We start from the raw sequence: 18,061 nt of genomic DNA, 5'->3' as shown, positions 1-18,061 counted from the left end.
CTTCCTAGTGAGTTGAATTTTTTCTAAATGTCTGTTTTGTCTGCTAGCTGCATAGTGATACCAGCCTTCATTTAATTAAATTTACTTGGTGTATTGATTTCCTATTGTTTTACTTCACTCCTTCCATAAGAGAAAGTGCTTAGACTGTGGCATAGTCCCTATGATGTAGGGAATTTTAACACAACTCCTTTTTTTTTTTCTTTTTAGGGCTAAACCTGAGGCATGTGGAAGTTTCCAGCCTAGGGGTCTAATTGGAGCTGCAGCTGCCAGCCACAGCCACAGCCACAGCAACTCAGGGATTTGAGCTGCGTTTGTGACCTACACCATGGCTCACAGCAACACTAGATCCCTTAACCCACTGAGTGAGGCCAGGGATCGAACCCACCTCCTCCTGGATACTAGTTGAGTTGGTAACCCACTGAACCACAATGGGAACTCCAACTCCTTTTTAATTATTATTGGCATATTAGCAGATGAAAAATTAGTAAAGATTTAGGTTGTTTGAATTAGCAATTCCAACAATATGGTGGCTATTGGGAAAAAATGAAAGATACAGAAACTGAAAACTTGAATGAAGAATAAAACATGTATTTGGAAGGTGACAGCCCTGATGTAGGAAGGGTGAAAGGAAGAGATAAAGAGCAATAGCTACTCTAAGGGAAGGAGGCTCCAGTTACATCTGTTTCCATCCTCACACTCAGTCCTTGACCTGTGTATTTTCCCTCTTTAATAATTTTCAGTGGGGAGTTCCCATTGTGGCACAATGCAGACAAATCCGACTAGTATCCCTGAGGATGCGGGTTCAATCCCTGGCCTTGCTCAGTGGATTAAGGATCCAGCGTTGCCATGAGCTGTGGTGTAGGTCGCAGATGTGGCTCAGATCCCGAGTTGCTGTGGCTGTGACGTAGGCCAGCAGCTGTACCTCCAGTTCGACCCCCAGCCTGGGAACTTCCATATGCTGCAGGCGTGGCCCTAAAAAGCAAATAATAATAATAATAATAATAATTTTCAGTGGGAAGGTTGGTGTGTGTAATTTACCACTTTGCTGGAGAGCCAATATAATCCTCAAAACAGCTCTTGGATAGATATTGTTGCTCTTACCTTATAGATCATAAAAATGCATGACATTGTGAGAGATGACATAATACAATGGAAACATACGCGTTTTGAGGCAGGCCAATCTTGGGCTTGAATTTTTGACTTCTCACTAAGTTAGCTGTGTAACTTTGGGCAATTTATTTAATTTCTTTAAACCTCAGTTTATTCATCCAGGTTATATTTCTCATAGTGTTGTCAGGGGCATTAAATGAGAAATACATTAAAATGCTTAGCATTTTATTTAGCACCTAGCCCTGAATAAATGGTAGTTGCTCCTATCATCGTTGTTCTAATTGTTGTTAAAGATTCAGTAACTTGCCCCTGATAATTCAGCTAGCATGGCTAGGCTGAGATTCAGACTTAGGTCTGTGACTCTAAAGCCCATGCTCTTTTTGCCACATCATGTCACTTTCCTTTCCTTCCTTAGAAGGTATTCACAGAGGGGAAAAAAGAAAATAATTCACATACTTTTCATACATTTATTTCTCGCCTATCTAAATATCCTACAAATATTTAAATGGCGAAGTTTGGTGTAAAACAGGAAAAAAAAGTGTCACTCAGTACTTGGTCTTGTATATCGCTACTAGACTTTGCTTCCCTCAGGAGCAGACTGTACTTAATGGAGTTCTTAAATTTCCAGGCTTTGGAAAAAAAAGAAAAAGACTTGATATTTGAGTCTCAGCTTCTCAACCTGTAAGATTCACAATCCCTGGTCTGTTAAAGGGGAATAGTAACATTAACTCCCTAATAGGTGTATTGGGAGGGTAAGGTAAAATAAAGTTATATATTTAAAACAGGGTAAATGCTCCCAAACGGTAGCTGTTATTACCAAAGGCGGAGACTGTTTTCTACATTTCTTAATTCCTCCATTAGTTCAGTCAGTCAACAATGAGGGCCCCTTTTTGCATGAAAGGAAATACATGCCATCAAGCCACTGGATGCTAAACAGTGCACTAAACAAAAAGGACGCTAAATTTGATTCCGTAAAGCTAGAAGCATACTATTAAGGTAAGCAAATTGGCTACAGAGCTTGCTTCATCACCTGTGTGTCTCAGAAATTATAGCAACACTGGGAACCAACACTCCTCTGAGAATGTGGAAAGGTTTAATTAAGTATCTTGGCAGGTGTAACAAAAGGAAGTCTGTCTGCTTTGGAGGATAATCTTCTCTATTCCACAAGGAAGAAAACGCGCAGAAAATTTAAAAAGATGTTCCTTTTCACCAGTTTATAAAGATCTGTTGTTCAAACTCATTATATAAAGAGATAAAGACATGTATAAAAGGGTTCAGGCTCTGCCAATAATCAAGAAAATCTGTAGCAACAAAATTCAGATTATAATTACCTTCTTCTTTTGTTCTTCCCCAGCCACTTATAAAACACTTGGTGTTTCGGTTCAGTTTTTTGAAAACACCAAAAGGTAGACAAATAGGCTGAATATAATCATTATACCTCACTGCTTTTTTTAAATGAAAAAGCGCGATATCATTTACATAAGATTCCGTGTCGAAGTCTGGATGGATAATGATCGCTTTAACCTGGATATTCTTGGTCTGTGGCTGCGTCCCATCTATGTTATTAGTTCCAATCACAGCTCTCCACTTTACAGGATCTCTGAAAGAAAGTAAATGTTCTGATTATAAACATGGTTATTTAAATAAATAGTCTTAATCTCCCACTATTTTTTTTCTCACATTAGATTAAGAACGAAAAAGGTAATCCTACTTTCATGTGACAAAGTTGTATCAAGTCAAACCTAAATTTAATGATGTAAGAAAGGAGAAGATCAATGAGACAGAAAGTCCCAAACAGCTTTCAAGCACGTGAGAATTTAATATATAGTAGCCTTCTCAGCAGCGGACAAATAAATGGTATTGGGACAACTAGCTAACTAGTTTGAAAAGTGAAACAAAATCCCTAAAAAATACCAACCACTAAAATGAACTCCAAATGTATTAAATATTTAAATACACAAATCTTTTAAATAAAAACTTCTTGTCTTTCAGAGATACATAAAGTGATATGTCTGAGATTCCCTTCAGAATAACTGGAGGGCGGGAGTTCCCGTCATGGCTCAGTGGTAATAAACCTGACTAGTACCCAGGAGGATGCGGGTTCAATCCCTGGCCTTGCTCAGTGGGTTAAGGATCCAGCGTTGCAGTGAGCTGCAGTGTAGGCTGGCTGCTGCAGCTCTGATTCAGTCCCTAGCCTGGGAACTTGCATATGCTGCAAGTGCAGCCCTAAAAAGCAAAAAAAAAAAAAAAAAAAAAAAAGAGAGAGAGAGAGAAATTGGAGGGGTCGTTGGTGAGGATAAAGATGATTAAGATCAGGCGTGAATGGATGAACTGCAGCTGCATAATACATATGTGGAAATTCACTAAACTATTCCCTCTACTTTTGTAAATTTTTGAAAGAATGAAACATTTGGATATTAAATTAGGATAAATTTAAAAATTAAACCAGCAAGAAAACACAGATGAATATATAACATTGACATGAGAAAGAACTTTATACATTCCAGTGGATTCTATCCCTGTGAAAACACACTTTGTGCCTTTTTGTAATTCTATCTGAGCAACTTGGAACATTCCACTGGACTCCATCTCTGTGAGAAAGGACTTTACAAAGCATGACACTAAATATAAAAGAAGCAACTAATGGATCTTGACAGTCTTTAAAAAGCAAAAAGCAAACAAAAAGCAAACCAAAACCAAGAAATCTTCTGTGTTCAAAAATCAACAATTAAAACCCCGCGTGGTTAATAGTTATTGCATCTGAAACTGGATTCAGAAGGAGAAACGTTTACTTTCTACCCTATTGTTTACAAATGCTGAACTTCCTTTCACCCTTCCACAGAGAGAGAGAGAGAGAGAGAGAGAGAGAGAGAGAGAGAGAGAGAGTGGTGTGTGTGTGTGTGTGTGTGTGTGTGTGTTTGATGACAATGCTCAGTACTTAAAACGTCAAAGGAACAAAGGTACTCATACTTATTGGTTAAAGTATAGCTAGAGGGGCACTTTGGCAACATGTATCAATAGCCTATAAAGTTGCATTGTGTTTGACACTGCAATTCATTCTACTTCCTAAAATTGATTCCAAAGAAACAAAGAGACTTCTCTATCTTAAAAGTGGACTGGGTAACCTCTAAAAAATTTTTCTTTTCCAAACATACACAATCTCTCTTTTTTAAATTAACTTTTTTCCACTTTGGAGTTCCCTGGTGGCACAGCAGGCTAAGGATCTTGCATTGCCACTGCCATGGCTTGCGTCGCTACTGTGGTGCAGGGTGATCTTTGCTGGGAACTTATACAGGCTTGCAAACATCATCAAAAAAAATAATAAAAAATTTTTTCTAGTTTTATTGGTAAATAGTTGACCATACATCGATGTACAAGTTTCAGGTGTACTGCATGTTGGTTTAACATGCATTGTAAAATGATTACCACGATAGGTTTAGTTAACATCCACTCTCTCATATAGATATAATAGAAAAGGAAAGAAAAAAATTCTCCTTGTTTGAGACACTTAGAATCTACTCTGGTTCCTGTATTTCATGCAGCATGTTAACTAGTCATCATGGTGGACGTTACATCCCTCGTCCTTATTTATCTTACGATGCAGGTTTGTACCTTTTGGCCACCTTCCTCCAATATCCCCCTCCCTCCACCCCACAGCTCTGGTAACCACAAATCTCATCTCCTTTTCTCTGAGTTTGGTGGGGATTTTTTGTTTTTATTAGATTCTACTTATAACTGAAATTGTTCAATATATATATTTGTCTTGCTCTGTTTGACTTATTTCACTTAGCATATTGCTTTTAAGTTCCATCTACATTGTTGCAAATGGTAGGACTTCCTCATTTTTATGGCTGAATTTTAAAAACATGCACACTTCTCTACTTCTTTATTTATTCATCCAACAATGGACATTTCCATTATTTCCATGTCTTCGCTATTGTAGAGAATCCTGCTATGAACGTGAAGGTGCAAATATCTTTTCAAGTTTGTGTTTTCATTTCCTTTGGATATATACCCAGAAGTAGAATTGCTGGATTATGTGATAGTACTATTTTTAATTTTTTGATGAACCTCCATACTATTTTCCATAGTACATGTACCAGTTTACTTTCCCGGCAGCAATAACAAGTATTCCCTTTTATCCACATCCATACTAGCATTTGTTATCTCTCTCTTTTCTTTTCTTTTTTTTTTTTTTTTTGCTTTTTAGGGCTGTACCTGTGGCACATGGAAGTTCCCAGGCTAGGGGTCAAATTGGAGCTGCAGCTGCCGGCCTAAGCCACAGCCACACTGGATCTGAGTCAAATCTGCGACTTATACCATAGCTCACAGCAACACCGGATCCTTAACCCACCGGGCAAGGCCAGGGATCAAACCTGCATACTCACGGATACTAGTCAGGTGAGTAATCTGCTGAGTCACAATGGGAACTCCCTTTCCTATTTTTCTTTGATGATGGCCATTCTAACAGTTGTGAAGTGATATTTCCTTGTGGTTTTAATTTGCATTTCCCTAATGATCAGTAAATTGAGCCTCTTTTTATGTAACTCTTGGCCATTCATATCTTCTTTGGAAAAATACCTATTCAGATCCTTTACTCATTTCAAAAACTGGATTATTGGAGTTCCTGCTGTGGTACAATAGGATGGGCAGCATCTTGGGAGCACTGGGATGCAGGTTTGATCCCAGCCTGGCATAGTGGGATAAGGATCCAGTGTTGCTGCAACTGTGGCTTAAGTCTTGACTGTGGCTCAGATCTGATGCCTGGCCTGGGAGTTCCATTAGCCATGGAGCAGCCAAAAAAGAAAAAGAAAAAAAAATTGGATTATTGGAGTTCCTATTGTTGCTCATTGGTAACGAGCCTGACTAGTATCCATGAGGATGCTGGTTCGGTCCCTGGCCCCGCTCAGTGGGTTAAGCATCTGGTGTTGCCATGAGCTGCAGTATAGGTTGCACATGCAGCTCAGATCCCCTGTTGCTGTGGCTGTGGAGCGGGCCAGCAGCTGCAGCTCCAATTCCTAACCTGGGAACTTCCATATGCCACAGGTGTGGCCCTAAAAGGAAAAAAAAAAAAAGGACTCTTTATTTTTGCTGTTGAGTTGCATGAGTTCTTTATATATTTTGGGTATTAACCCCTTCCAGCAAATATTTTTCCCCTATGTTGTTTTTTCACTTTGTTCATGGTTTATTATTTTGTGTGGGTTTTTTAGTTTGATTTAATTCCACTTATTTTTTATTTTGTTGCTTGTGCTTTAGGAGTGATTTCCAAAAAAAGCACTACCAAGACCCATGTCAAGGAGGTTTTCTCCCTTTGTTTTCTTCTAGGAGTTTCATGGTTTTGGGTCTTATATTTAAGTTGCTGGTCTATTTTGACTTAATTTTTGTTAATGATGTTAAATAAAGGTCAAGTTTCATTCTTTTGCATGTGAACATCCAGTTTTCCCAGGACCATTTATTGAAAAGACTTTCTTTTCTCCATTGAGTATGCTTGGTTCTACTGTCAATTATTAGTTGACTGTATATGCTTGGGGGTTTTTTTCTGGGCTATCAATTCTGTTCCATTGTCTATTTGTTTTTATGTCAGTACCATACTGTTTTAATTACTATAGCTTTAGTTTTAGCTTGAAATCAAAAAGTGTGACGCCTCTACTTTCTTCTTTCTCAGGATTTATTTGGCTATGCAGGGTCTTTTGTGGTTTCATATAATTTTTAAATTTTATTTTGGCTGCTCCCATGGTATGTGGATATTCCCAGGCCAGGGATCAAACCCGTACCACAGCAGTGATTCAAGCCACTGCAGTGATATCACTGGATCCCTAACCCACTGCCCTACTAGGGAACTACTTATATAAATTTTAGGAGTGTCTTGTCTATTTCTGTTAAAAATTATCATTGGAATCTTGATAGGGATTGTATTGAATCTATGGTAGGCTTTTGACAGTATTAACAGTTGAACAACGTTAATTCTTCCAATCTATGAACACACCTTTCCACTTGCTTGTGTCTTCTTTGATGTCTTTCATAAATGTCTCGCAGTTTTCAGAGTAGAAATCTTTTGTCTTCTTGGTTAAATTTATTATGAAGTATTTTATTATTTTTGATGCTGTTGTAAGGGTAATCAGTGATTTCAGTGATTTTATTTCTTTTTCAGAGAAATCTTTTTTTTTTTTTTTTTTTTTTTGTCTTTTTGTCTTTTGTTGTTGTTGCTATTTCTTGGGCCGCTCCTGCGGCATATGGAGGTTCCCAGGCTAGGGGTCGAATCGGAGCTGTAGCCACCGGCCTACGCCAGAGCCACAGCAACTCAGGATCCGAGCCGTGACTGCAACCTACACCACAGCTCATGGCAACGCCGGATCGTTAACCCACTGAGCAAGGGCAGGGACCGAACCCGCAACCTCATGGTTCCTAGTCGGATTCGTTAACCACTGCGCCACGACGGGAACTCCCGAGAAATCATTTTTAATGTGTAGAAATGCTACTGATTTTTTCTTCTCTTTTTATGGCCATACCTACGGCATATGGAAGTTCCCAGACTAGGGGTCTAATCAGAGCTGTAGCTGAGGCCTACACCACAACAATGCTGGATCTGAGCCCCATCTGCATACTGTGCTGCAGCTTGTAGTAACGACAGATCCTTAGCCCACTGAATGAGGCCAGGGATTGAACCCACATCTCACAGGCACTATGTTGGGTTCTAAACCTGCTGAGCCACAATGGGAACTCCACTACTGAATTTTTAAATTTTGTATCCTGCAACTGAATTCATTGATTAGTTCCAACAGTTTTTTGGTTAAGTCTTTGGGATTTTCTATATATACAATCATGTCACCTGCAAAGTAGAAACAATTTTACTTCTTCTTTTCTAGTTCGCATTCCTTTTATTTGCCTTATCACTCTAGCTAGGACTTCCAATACTATGTTGAATAGGAGTGGTGAGAGTGGGCACCTTTGTCATATTCCTGATCTTAGAGGAAAAACTTTCAGCCTTTCACCATTGAGCATGATATTAACTGTGAGGTTGTCATATATGGTTTTTATTATGTCCAGATATGTTCCCTCTTTGCCTGATTTGTTAAGTGTTTTATCATTAATAGATGGTGAATTTTGTCAGCCACTTTTTCTGTGGCTCTTGAGATGATCCTGTGATTCTTTTCTTTCATTCTACCGCTATATCACAGTGATTTGCATATACTGAACTATCCTTTCATCCCAGAGATAAATGCCTCTTGACCATGGTAAATGATCCATTTTTACTTCTTTATTTTTGGCTGTGTTCATGGTATGCAAAAGTTCCCAGGCCAGGGATCAAACCTGTGCCACAGCAGCAACCCAAGCTACTGCAGTGACAACACTGGATCCTTAGCCCAGTGTGCTGCAAGAGAGCTCCATGAATAATCCTTTTAATGGGCTGCTGAGTTTTGTTTGCTAGTGTTTCATTGAGAACTTTTTCATAAATATTCATCAAGGATATTGGTCTGTAGTTTTCTATTAGTATCCTTATCCCCCTCTGGTATCACAGTAATGCTAGACCTCGTAAAATGCATTTGGGAGGTTCCTTCCTCTTCAATTTTCTATAAAAGTTCAAAAAGGATTGGTGTTAATTCTTTAAATGTTTGGTAAAATTCACCAAAGAAGCCATGGTCCTGGGCTTTTCTTCTTTGAGAACTTTTTTATTACTGACTCAGTCCCCTTACTAATAATTGATATATGCAGATCTTCTATTTCTCCCTCATTTTTATTAGATTTTATGTTTCTAAGAATTTCCCCCTTACTTCTAGGTTGTCTAGTTTGTTGGTATCTAGTCGTTCCATAGTAGCCTCTTAAATAATTCTTTGTATTTCTGTGGTATACGTTGTAATGTCTCCATTTTCATTTATAACTTTTTGGGGTCCTCTCTCTTTTTTTCCTTCATAAATCTAGCTAAGGGGTTGTCAATTTTATTTATCTTTCCAAAGAACCAACTCTTGGTTTGGTTAATCTTTTATATTGTTCTTCTGTTCTCTATTTCATTTATTGCTGCCCTAATCTTTATTATTTCCTTCCTTCTTAATTGTAGGCTCTTTGTTCTTTTTCTAGTTCCTTAAGGTGTACAGTTAGGTTGTTTATTTTGGATCTTGCTTTTATTTTGGGGGGAGGGAACCACACCTGTGGTATGCAGAAGTTCCTGGGCCAGGGATTTAACCCATGCCACAGCAGTGACATCATCAGGTTCTTAACCGACTGTGCCACCACAGAATTCCTTGCTTCTTTTATTTTATTGAAGTATAGCTGACTTTCAATGCTCTGTTAACTTCTGCTGGAAAGCAAAGTGATTCAGTTATACATATACATACATTCTTTTTCATTATGGTTATCACAAGATGTTGAATATAGTTTCCTGTGCTATACAGTAGGACCTTATTGTTCATCCATATTCTTCTTAGCAAGAACTTTTATTCCTAGGAACTCCCCTCTTAGAACTGCTTCTGCTGTGTCTCATAAGTCCTATTATATTGTGTTTCCAGTTTTTGTTGGTCTCAAGATACTTTTTTTTTTTTTTTTTTGTCTTTTCTAGGGCCCTCCCACGGCATGTGGAGGTTCCCAGGCTAGGGGTTTAATTGGAGCTGTAGCCACCGGCCTACACCAGAGCCACAGCAATGTGGGATCTGAGCCGTGTCTGCAACCTACACCACAGTTCACGGCAATGCCAGATCCTTAACCCACTGAGCAAGGCCAGGGATCAAACCTGCAACTTCATGGTTCCTAGTCAGATTTGTTAACCACTGCACCACGAGGGGAACTCCAAGATACTTTTAAATTTCCCTTTTATTTTTATTTTTTTAAGGCTATACCTGCAGCATTTGGAAGTTCCCTGGCTAGGGGTCAAATAGAGCTACAGTTGCCAGCCTATGCCACAGCCACACCAATGAAAGATCCAAGCCACGTCTGCAACCTACACCACAGCTCACAGCAACACTGGATCCTTAACCCACTAAGCAAGGCCAGGGATCAAATCCACATCCTCATGGATACTAGTTGGGTTTGTAACCCACTGAGCCACAATGGGAACTCCATTTTCCTCTTTTTATTGATTTCTACTTTCATGCCATTGTGGTCTGAGAAGATCTCAGCTGATTTCAATCTTCTTGAATTTGCTAAGATTTGTTTTGTGGCCTAATATATGGTCTATCCTAGAAAATATTCCATGTGCCCTTGAGAAGAATGTATAATCTGCTGTTGTTGGTTAGAACATTCTAGATGTGTCTCTGAAATTCACCATGATCTATAGCATTGTTTAAATCTACTGTTTCCTTATTGATTCTCTATCTGGATGATCTATCCATTGTTAAGAGTGGGATATTAAAGTCCCTAATTATTATTGTATTGCTGTTTATTTCTCTTTCTGTTAGTTTTTGCTTTATATATTTAAGTGCTCCAGTGATGGATGCATAAATATTTACAATTATCATATCTTCTTGATGGATTGATCCCTTTATTATTGCATAATGACCTCTTTTTACAATTTTATGTATAAAGTCTGTTTTGTCTTAACACAAGTATAACTACCCCTGATTTTGGTGGTGGTGGGGTAATGATGTGTGCCTTTAAAGATAAAGTGAGCCCCTTGTAGGCAGCATGTTGTTGGATAAAGACTTTCCTGAACATACAAAAGCTGAGAGATTTCGTTACCACTAGATTATCCTTGCAAGAAATGCTAAAGGAAGTTCTTTGAGTGAAAGGACACTCCTTAACATCATAAAAACATAAAAAGGTAGTACAAAACTCACTGGTAGTGGTGTGTGTGTGTGTGTGTGTAGTCAAAGTTAGATTCTGTAATTTGGTAACAGTGGTGCGTAATTCACTTACAACTTCAGTTTAAAAATTTAAAGAAATTGAGGATTCCCTTGTGGCACTGCAGGTTAAGGATCTTGAGTTGCTGTTGTGGCACAGGTTCAATCTCTGGCCTAATAATATCCACATGCTGCAGGTGCAGCCAAAAAAAAGAAAAAGAAGTTAAAGAAATTAATACAGTAAAAATAACCATAACTATAAACAGTCCATCACAAAATATTAGAAATATGTAAACTGTAACAGCAATAATCTAAAATGTGAGGTAGATACCATGTGATATTACTTATATCTGAAATCTAATATACAGCACAAACAAACCTTTCCACAGAAAAGAAAATCATGGACATGGAGAACAGACTTGTGGTTGCCGAGGGGGAGGGGGAGGGAGTGGGATGGACTGGGAATTTTGGGTTAATAGTTGCAAACTACTGCCTTTGGAATGGTTAAGCAATGAGATCCTGCTGTATAGCAGTGGGAACTATATCTAGTCACTTATGATGGAACATGATAATGTGAGAAAAAGAATGCATATATGGGGTTCCCGTCATGGTTAACAAATCCAACTAGGAACCATGAGGTTGTGGGTTCGATCCCTGGCCTTGCTCAGTGGGTTAAGGATCCGGAGTTGCCGTGAGCTGTGGTGTAGGTTGCAGACATGGCTCGGATCCTGCATTGCTGTGACTCTGGTGTAGGCCAGAGGCTACATCTCCGATTTGACCCCTAGCCTGGGAAGCTCCATATGCTGCGGGAGCAACCCAAGAAATGGCAAAAAGGCAAAAAGGCAAAAAAAAAAAAAAAAAAAAAAAAGAATGTATATTTGTACGTGTGACTGGGTTACCTTGCTGTACAGTAGAAAATTGACAGAACACTGTAAACCAGCTATAATGGAAAAAAATAAAAATCATTAAATAAAAAAAAATGTGAGGTAGAGAAGAAGTACAGGTGTAAAGTTTAGGAATTCTATTGAAATTAAGTTGTTAAAAGCTTAAAATAGGGTGTTATAATTTTAAGATCATTTATGTAAGCTTCTTGATAAACTCAAGGAAAAAAACGTACAATTATATGAGAGAACATGATAAAGAAGTCAGAGCACACTAATACAAAAAGACATGGAAACACAAAAAAGACAGCAGGGTAGGGAGCAAGGGATCTACAAGACAACCAGAAAACAGTAAGTCCTTACCCTTCAACAATTACTTCAAATGTAAACAGATTAAATTCTTCAATCAAAAGACATAGAATGCCTGAATCAATTTATATTACTTCAATTTATATTCATACCACAAGATTAAATAACAGGTTATATACACTGAAAATACAAAACACTACTGAAAGAAATTTAAAAAGACATAAATAAATGAAAAGATACACCTTGTTCATGGATTGGAAGACTTAATAAATTGTTAACATGATAGTACTACCCAAAATGATCTATAGATTCAATGTAATATCTGTAAAAATTCCAAATTTTTTTAAGACCACACCTGCAGCATATGGAAGTTCTCAGGCAAGGGGTCAAATTGGAGCTGCAGCTGCCAACCTATACCACAGCCACAGCAAATGCCAGATCTGAGCCACATCTGCGACCTACACCACAGCTCACAGCACCTCTAGATCCTTAACCCACTGAGCAGGGCCAGGGATCAAACTTGCATCGTCATGGATTCTAGTCAGGTTCATTACAGCTGAGCCACAATGGGAACTCCCTCCAATGATGTTTTTGCAGAAGTAAAAACCCATCCTAAAATTCATGTGGAATATCAAAAGGCTGCAAATAGCCAAAATAATCTTGAAAAATAGGAATGAAGTTGGAGGACCACACTTTCTGCCGTGAGCTGTGGTGTAGGTCACAGATGTGGCTCGGATTTGGCATGGCTGTGGCTGTGTTGTAGGCCGGCAGCTGCAGCTCTGATTTGACCCCTAGCCTGGGAATTTCCCCATGCTGCAAGTGTGGCCCTAAAATGGAAAAAATATGTGTAGTTTTAAGGAGAGCACTGACCCACTGTGCAGAATGTTCCAGAGATGAAAAAGGATGTAGACTGGGTAGAGGACACTGGATTCGGCACGGAGGTGGGTCTTTAATAGAGGGTACTGGCCTCAGAGATCAGACTACGAATGAGGTTTTATGAGTCAATGCAGATGAAGCAAAAGGGAGTCTTTCTAGGAAGAGTCTCACAGTGAAGGGAAGAACAGAAACACGGAGGGTTTGTTAAATAACAATCAGGTGACTTAACCATGTTTGAAGGGTGTAGGGAAGAAGTAAGAGGAAAATATTGAAAAATACTAAAGAGACAGTGAGGTATAATGAAACAGCATAGATTTGAGACTAGGTTTAAATCAACAGGTTGCCACTTTACAGCAATGTGATCTTGACAAGTTACCAAATCTCTCTGATCTCTGGATTCCTCAAGTGCAAAACAGAGATAATAGTTATCTCAGAGGGCCACTGGGAGGGCTTTTTAAAAAATACAGAATTATGTGCAGCATCCTTAGACAGGACCTAATCTCAGAGCAGCTCTTTGATAAATGGTTGTTGTAAGAAGGAATAAGACGTAACTGATGCTGCAAGGGTTAGGAAGTGAGGACGAATAGAAAGTGGCAGAGGCTTCAGAAACTCCTGAAAAATAGAGATGTATTGCCCCTGTAATGTGTACTTTCTCAGCACCTCGCCTGGTCCCTAGTATATAACCCATATTTAGCAAGTGTTTGTTGAGTAAAGGAGTAAAAATATCATTAAGATTTAATGTTGAGAACTGTTAAGTGCCATATGAACATTAGCTTCAAATGCTTGGAAGATGAATGAGGTTTAATATATATGGCGTCAGAAGGCAGAATGAAAACCTGGACACTTTGTTCAACACAAGGCAAAGCCTTCTAAGAATTAAAGTTGTTCAAAACTGAAATGCGATATTTCCCAAGGCAGCAGTTCATCATCACAAGAGGTGTTTCAAGCAGAGAGATAAATGCTATAATTACGGTCATGTGTGGGGACTTTCATTCTGACACACCTGGACATGACCTCTGATTTTGCTGCTTTCCAGCCAGGATCTCCCTACAGCAAAGAGTGGCCGTGAAGAGCAGTGAAAATTATGTGTGAAAAAATACCTGACTCATTACACTGAAGTAATAATTGTTTCAGACTACAGATCCCTTTACTTCAGTATTTGAAGAAGGATTCATATACAGGACAGAGGTTTAAAATACCTCGTTGAACTCTTAAGATTCTATGGCATTATTTTTTTTTAATGGCATTATTTTAAAGCTATGTTATTTGGAGTTCCCGTCATGGCGCAGTGGAAACGAATCTGACTAGGAACCATGAGGTTGTGGGTTCGGTCCCTGGCCTCGCTCAGTGGGTTAAGGATCTGGTGTTGCCGTGAGCCTGTGGTGTAGGTTGCAGACGTGGCTCGGATCTGGTGTTGCTGTGGCTGTGGTGTAGGCAGGCGGCAACAGCTCCAATTAGACCCCTAGCCTAGACACTTCCATATGCCGTGGGTACAGCCCCCAAAAGACAAAAAACAAAAACAAAAAACTGTATTATTTGACCAAGGTGATATTATCAAGTAGGTTCTGGAACCTTAATTAAAGCCACTGCATCACAAAGTGTCAGAGGAGGAGGAGTTGGATACAGGTCTCCCCACTCCAAATGCACTGTTCTTCCCACCGTGTCAAAGGAACAGATCAGTAAAGGCACAATGTCAGGACTTAGTAGGTGAGAAGAGCTTTTCCAACGACCTTCAAACCATACCAAGCAGGCTTTTCCTCCCTTGCTTTAAGGTTTGAAAGCTGTTGCAAGCAGTTTTTAAGGAGAGCATGTTAGAAAAGAGTTGTCAGACAGCCATACCTGAAAGAACAAAATTGATTTCTAACTGTGAAACTTTTTTCTACATCTTTTTCTGTACCCTTGGGTTTATACATTAAGAGCTTCCCATTTTTCTGATCTCTATTCCTCAGGAGGCCAAGTTATGGAATTGAAATGCATATTTTTAAAATGTGGTATACAGAGTAAAAGATTGAAACTTTATGTCATCAGGCCAGTTACCCTCAGCTGAATTTTGAAGTTGTTGTTAGCTCATCTTAAAGACTTTCCTTCTTCTCCAAGACAACTCTTAAAAATTAGAGACTAAACGGGGACTGTATGACAGTTACCGTGGTTTTCAAAAGTATTTATCTTAGAGCTTCATTTTAAATCTTAGGAAGTTCATAAAGTTCTTTTCTAACTGTGGTAAATCCTATTTCTCCAAGACTGATATTATCGAAAGACTCGATAAATATTTATTATGTCTCTTATAAAGTAGGATGACTCCTATATTAGTACCAGAAATTCAAAATAAAACATGTAGTCCTTGTCTTCAAAGATCTCATGATCTAATAATGAGAAAGACAAACACATGATTACAATATAATAATTTTTAAAGTTAAAAGAAAAGCTTCATTATTTAAAGCAAGAGCTGACAAACTACAACCCACAGGCCACATCTGGCCTGTCTCTTGTTTTTATACATCCCATGAAAAAAGTATGTTTTTTTCACACTTTTAAATTGTTTGAGAAAACCCAAAATAACAAAATAGGATTTTGTTCAGATTCCGCTGTTCATAAATAAACTTTTATTGGATGACAGCACACTCATTCAGTTATATATTATCTGTGGCCGCTGTGGTTCTACTGTGGTAGAACTGAGTTAGTTGTTACAGAGACCATAGGTTTCTGCAAAGCCTAAAGTATTTTACTGTCTTTACCAATAATGTTTTTTGACCTCTGACTTAAAGGATTTATTTCAATAAATGTTCAGTGCACTATTCAGTATCATGGCCACTTGCAATTACATGGCTTAACTGAACATGGCTAAAGTCAGGTGGTCCTCTACCACTTCAAAATAAGAGAATAAAATAGAAATTATGTTCTGAATACATACCTACTGTCCTTAGTGCAGTGGGCAGCTGTGAGGACCCATCTATGTTTCACTAAGCTTCCGGCACAGACATGAATAAGAAATCTGCCAGATTGAATCTGCAAGCTAACTATCCATGGCCATGCACCAATTCGGGCTTCTGTGCCCCCTACAACCCGAGACCCCTTGAATGTATCCGCAAGTGGTGCTGATCCACAATCTAAAAATTAAAATCATATATTATTTAGACAATATTATATGTATTACTTCCTAATCTTAAAAATTAATCATTAAGATTAGTGATACATATAATGCATGCAATCCTAATAATTCTATGTGTTACTTCTTAATCTTAGATTACATTAATCCTAATCTTTCATTCATCTTTGAAATTCCCATCTAAAAAACTGATAAAGCAAGCAGGATACCTAAGCTGTGCCCATATTTTGGGAAAAAAAAAAAATCTTAAAGAGTTAAGACAAACATGCCTTAATTGATTACTTACAAATAGACATTACATCCAACACAATTCATTAATTTTAAAACTCTACTCCTGAGAAATGTAACAATGAGGCAAGTTTCTTTGGTCAGGTATCATATTTTTCCCTGTGTGAAATGGCGATTAAAAGAGCCTGGGACTGGTGGATCAAGAGCGTTAAGTTCTCATACTTGCCGTTAAAGTTGGGTTAATTTTTCTCAACTGTAGTATAGAAAAGTCACCTATTAGCCCTTTTAGCTCTGAGTGCCAATGAATTATTAATCTGTAAAATGGGAATGACAGACCCCAGAATGTTCTGAGGAGCATATACAGATGCACCAGTGTATGGCTTTTTTTTTTCCTTCTAAACAATTAGCATTACTACTAGTCATCATTGTAATTGGACTACTTGGGTCCGTACATTTTTAAAGGCAGTTGGAAAAGCAGAAGAGGAGGGCCCCCAATTCAAACACCACCGAAGTGGGAGAAAGGCAAGGGAGACGGTCCAGAGAGAAGAAGGAACAGATACTGCCCTCTGTGTCCAACTCTCCCTCTTCCTGGCCCTGCTGCACCTTCTGCGGCCTGGGCCTCCTACTCACAGCCTCAGGCCACCGGGGATGACGGGTCTGTTCCCACGAGGAGCCACGCCTACTCCTTTCTGAGAGCGCGTCGTGATTTGAGTAGATGAGAGAGCTCCCCAGGAACAGCAGCAGGGCGCCCGGGAGCCCCAGCCCCATTTTGGAACATCCGGCAGGCAAGATGGCGGCAGGCATTTCCGGCCCCGCTTCCCGGTGGCCGAGTGGGCCCTCGGCCTGGGGCGGCCGGGGCTCCGAGATGTGCGAGGTGGGACGGCGGAGGCCAGTGTGCGGGACATGCGCATGCGTGGGGGGGCGGGGAACACGCGCGCCAAGTAGGGGAGGCGCAGGCGGGGAGCCCTGCCAGGCTGGCACAGTTGCCCGGATGAGTCTCTCAGTCCTTCATCCACCCCTCATTGGTCTCCTGGTAATGGGATATGTGAAGCTTCTTGCCTCAGGCAGGATCTGTTGAACTCAAGGGAGTTGAGTTCAACTCAAGTCTCTGGCGAGACCTTCCCAAGCCGGAGCTACACGCCGAGATAGTGCAGGAGGACGGTAGTGTGGTCCACGCACTGGAACCGCTGGAGCGCGCTCCTGGTTCTGACGTCCAGGGCCAGGAAGGCTTCCAGAAGAGCATCTGCAGTGGGTAAGCTGGGGAGGGGAGACAAGGTGAAGGCTAAGGAAATGCACAAGTGGAGGTTTGAGGAGTTCCCTTCATGGCTCAGTGGTTAACAAACCCAAGTGGTGTCCATGAGGATGTAGGTTTGATCTCCAGACTTGCTCAGTGGGTTAAGGATCCCGGCATGGCCGTGAGCTGTGGTGTAGGTCACAGACGCGGGTCGGATCTGGTGTTGCTGTGGTATAGGCCAGCAACTGCAGCTCCTATTCCACACCTAGCCTGGGAACCTCTATATGCGGCGGGTACAGCCTAAAAAGACAGAAGACAAAAAAAGTTGGAATTTGAGACAATATGGCCATCGAGGGAGCCTAAATTCTGTAACCCACGTTGATCTCATTATGAATTGTTTTGTGGTAGTTTGCCTTCATCCGTTCACCTCAGGGTCCCTGATAAAATCACGTTTAAAGACCTGCAAGTTTTAGGACAAAGCCTGACTGGCGGTAATTGCACCCCACCCCCACCCTACACACAGGCACACACACAGTCACTTCAGTCC

The 18,061-nt window shown here is 39.8% G+C and overlaps 1 protein-coding gene across 1 annotated transcript in view; it reads right to left on the bottom strand.

Annotated features, from left to right (window-relative positions):
- Positions 1–17,183, bottom strand: part of TMPRSS12 (transmembrane protease, serine 12) — a 29,127-nt gene extending 11,944 nt beyond the window's left edge. The window contains exons 1-3 of the mRNA XM_021091214.1: positions 16,739–17,183; positions 15,858–16,053; positions 2,442–2,710 (exon numbers count right to left, since the gene is read on the bottom strand). Coding sequence (XP_020946873.1) covers positions 2,442–2,710; positions 15,858–16,053; positions 16,739–17,084 — 811 coding nt within the window. The 5' untranslated portion in view covers positions 17,085–17,183. The remainder of the gene's footprint in view (positions 1–2,441; positions 2,711–15,857; positions 16,054–16,738) is intronic.

This window comes from Sus scrofa, chromosome 5 (genome assembly GCF_000003025.6).
Source record: "Sus scrofa isolate TJ Tabasco breed Duroc chromosome 5, Sscrofa11.1, whole genome shotgun sequence".
Classification (NCBI taxonomy): Eukaryota; Metazoa; Chordata; class Mammalia; order Artiodactyla; family Suidae; genus Sus; species Sus scrofa.
The sequence above is the reverse complement of the archived record's forward strand: the minus strand, read 5'-3'. Positions and strand labels throughout refer to the sequence as shown.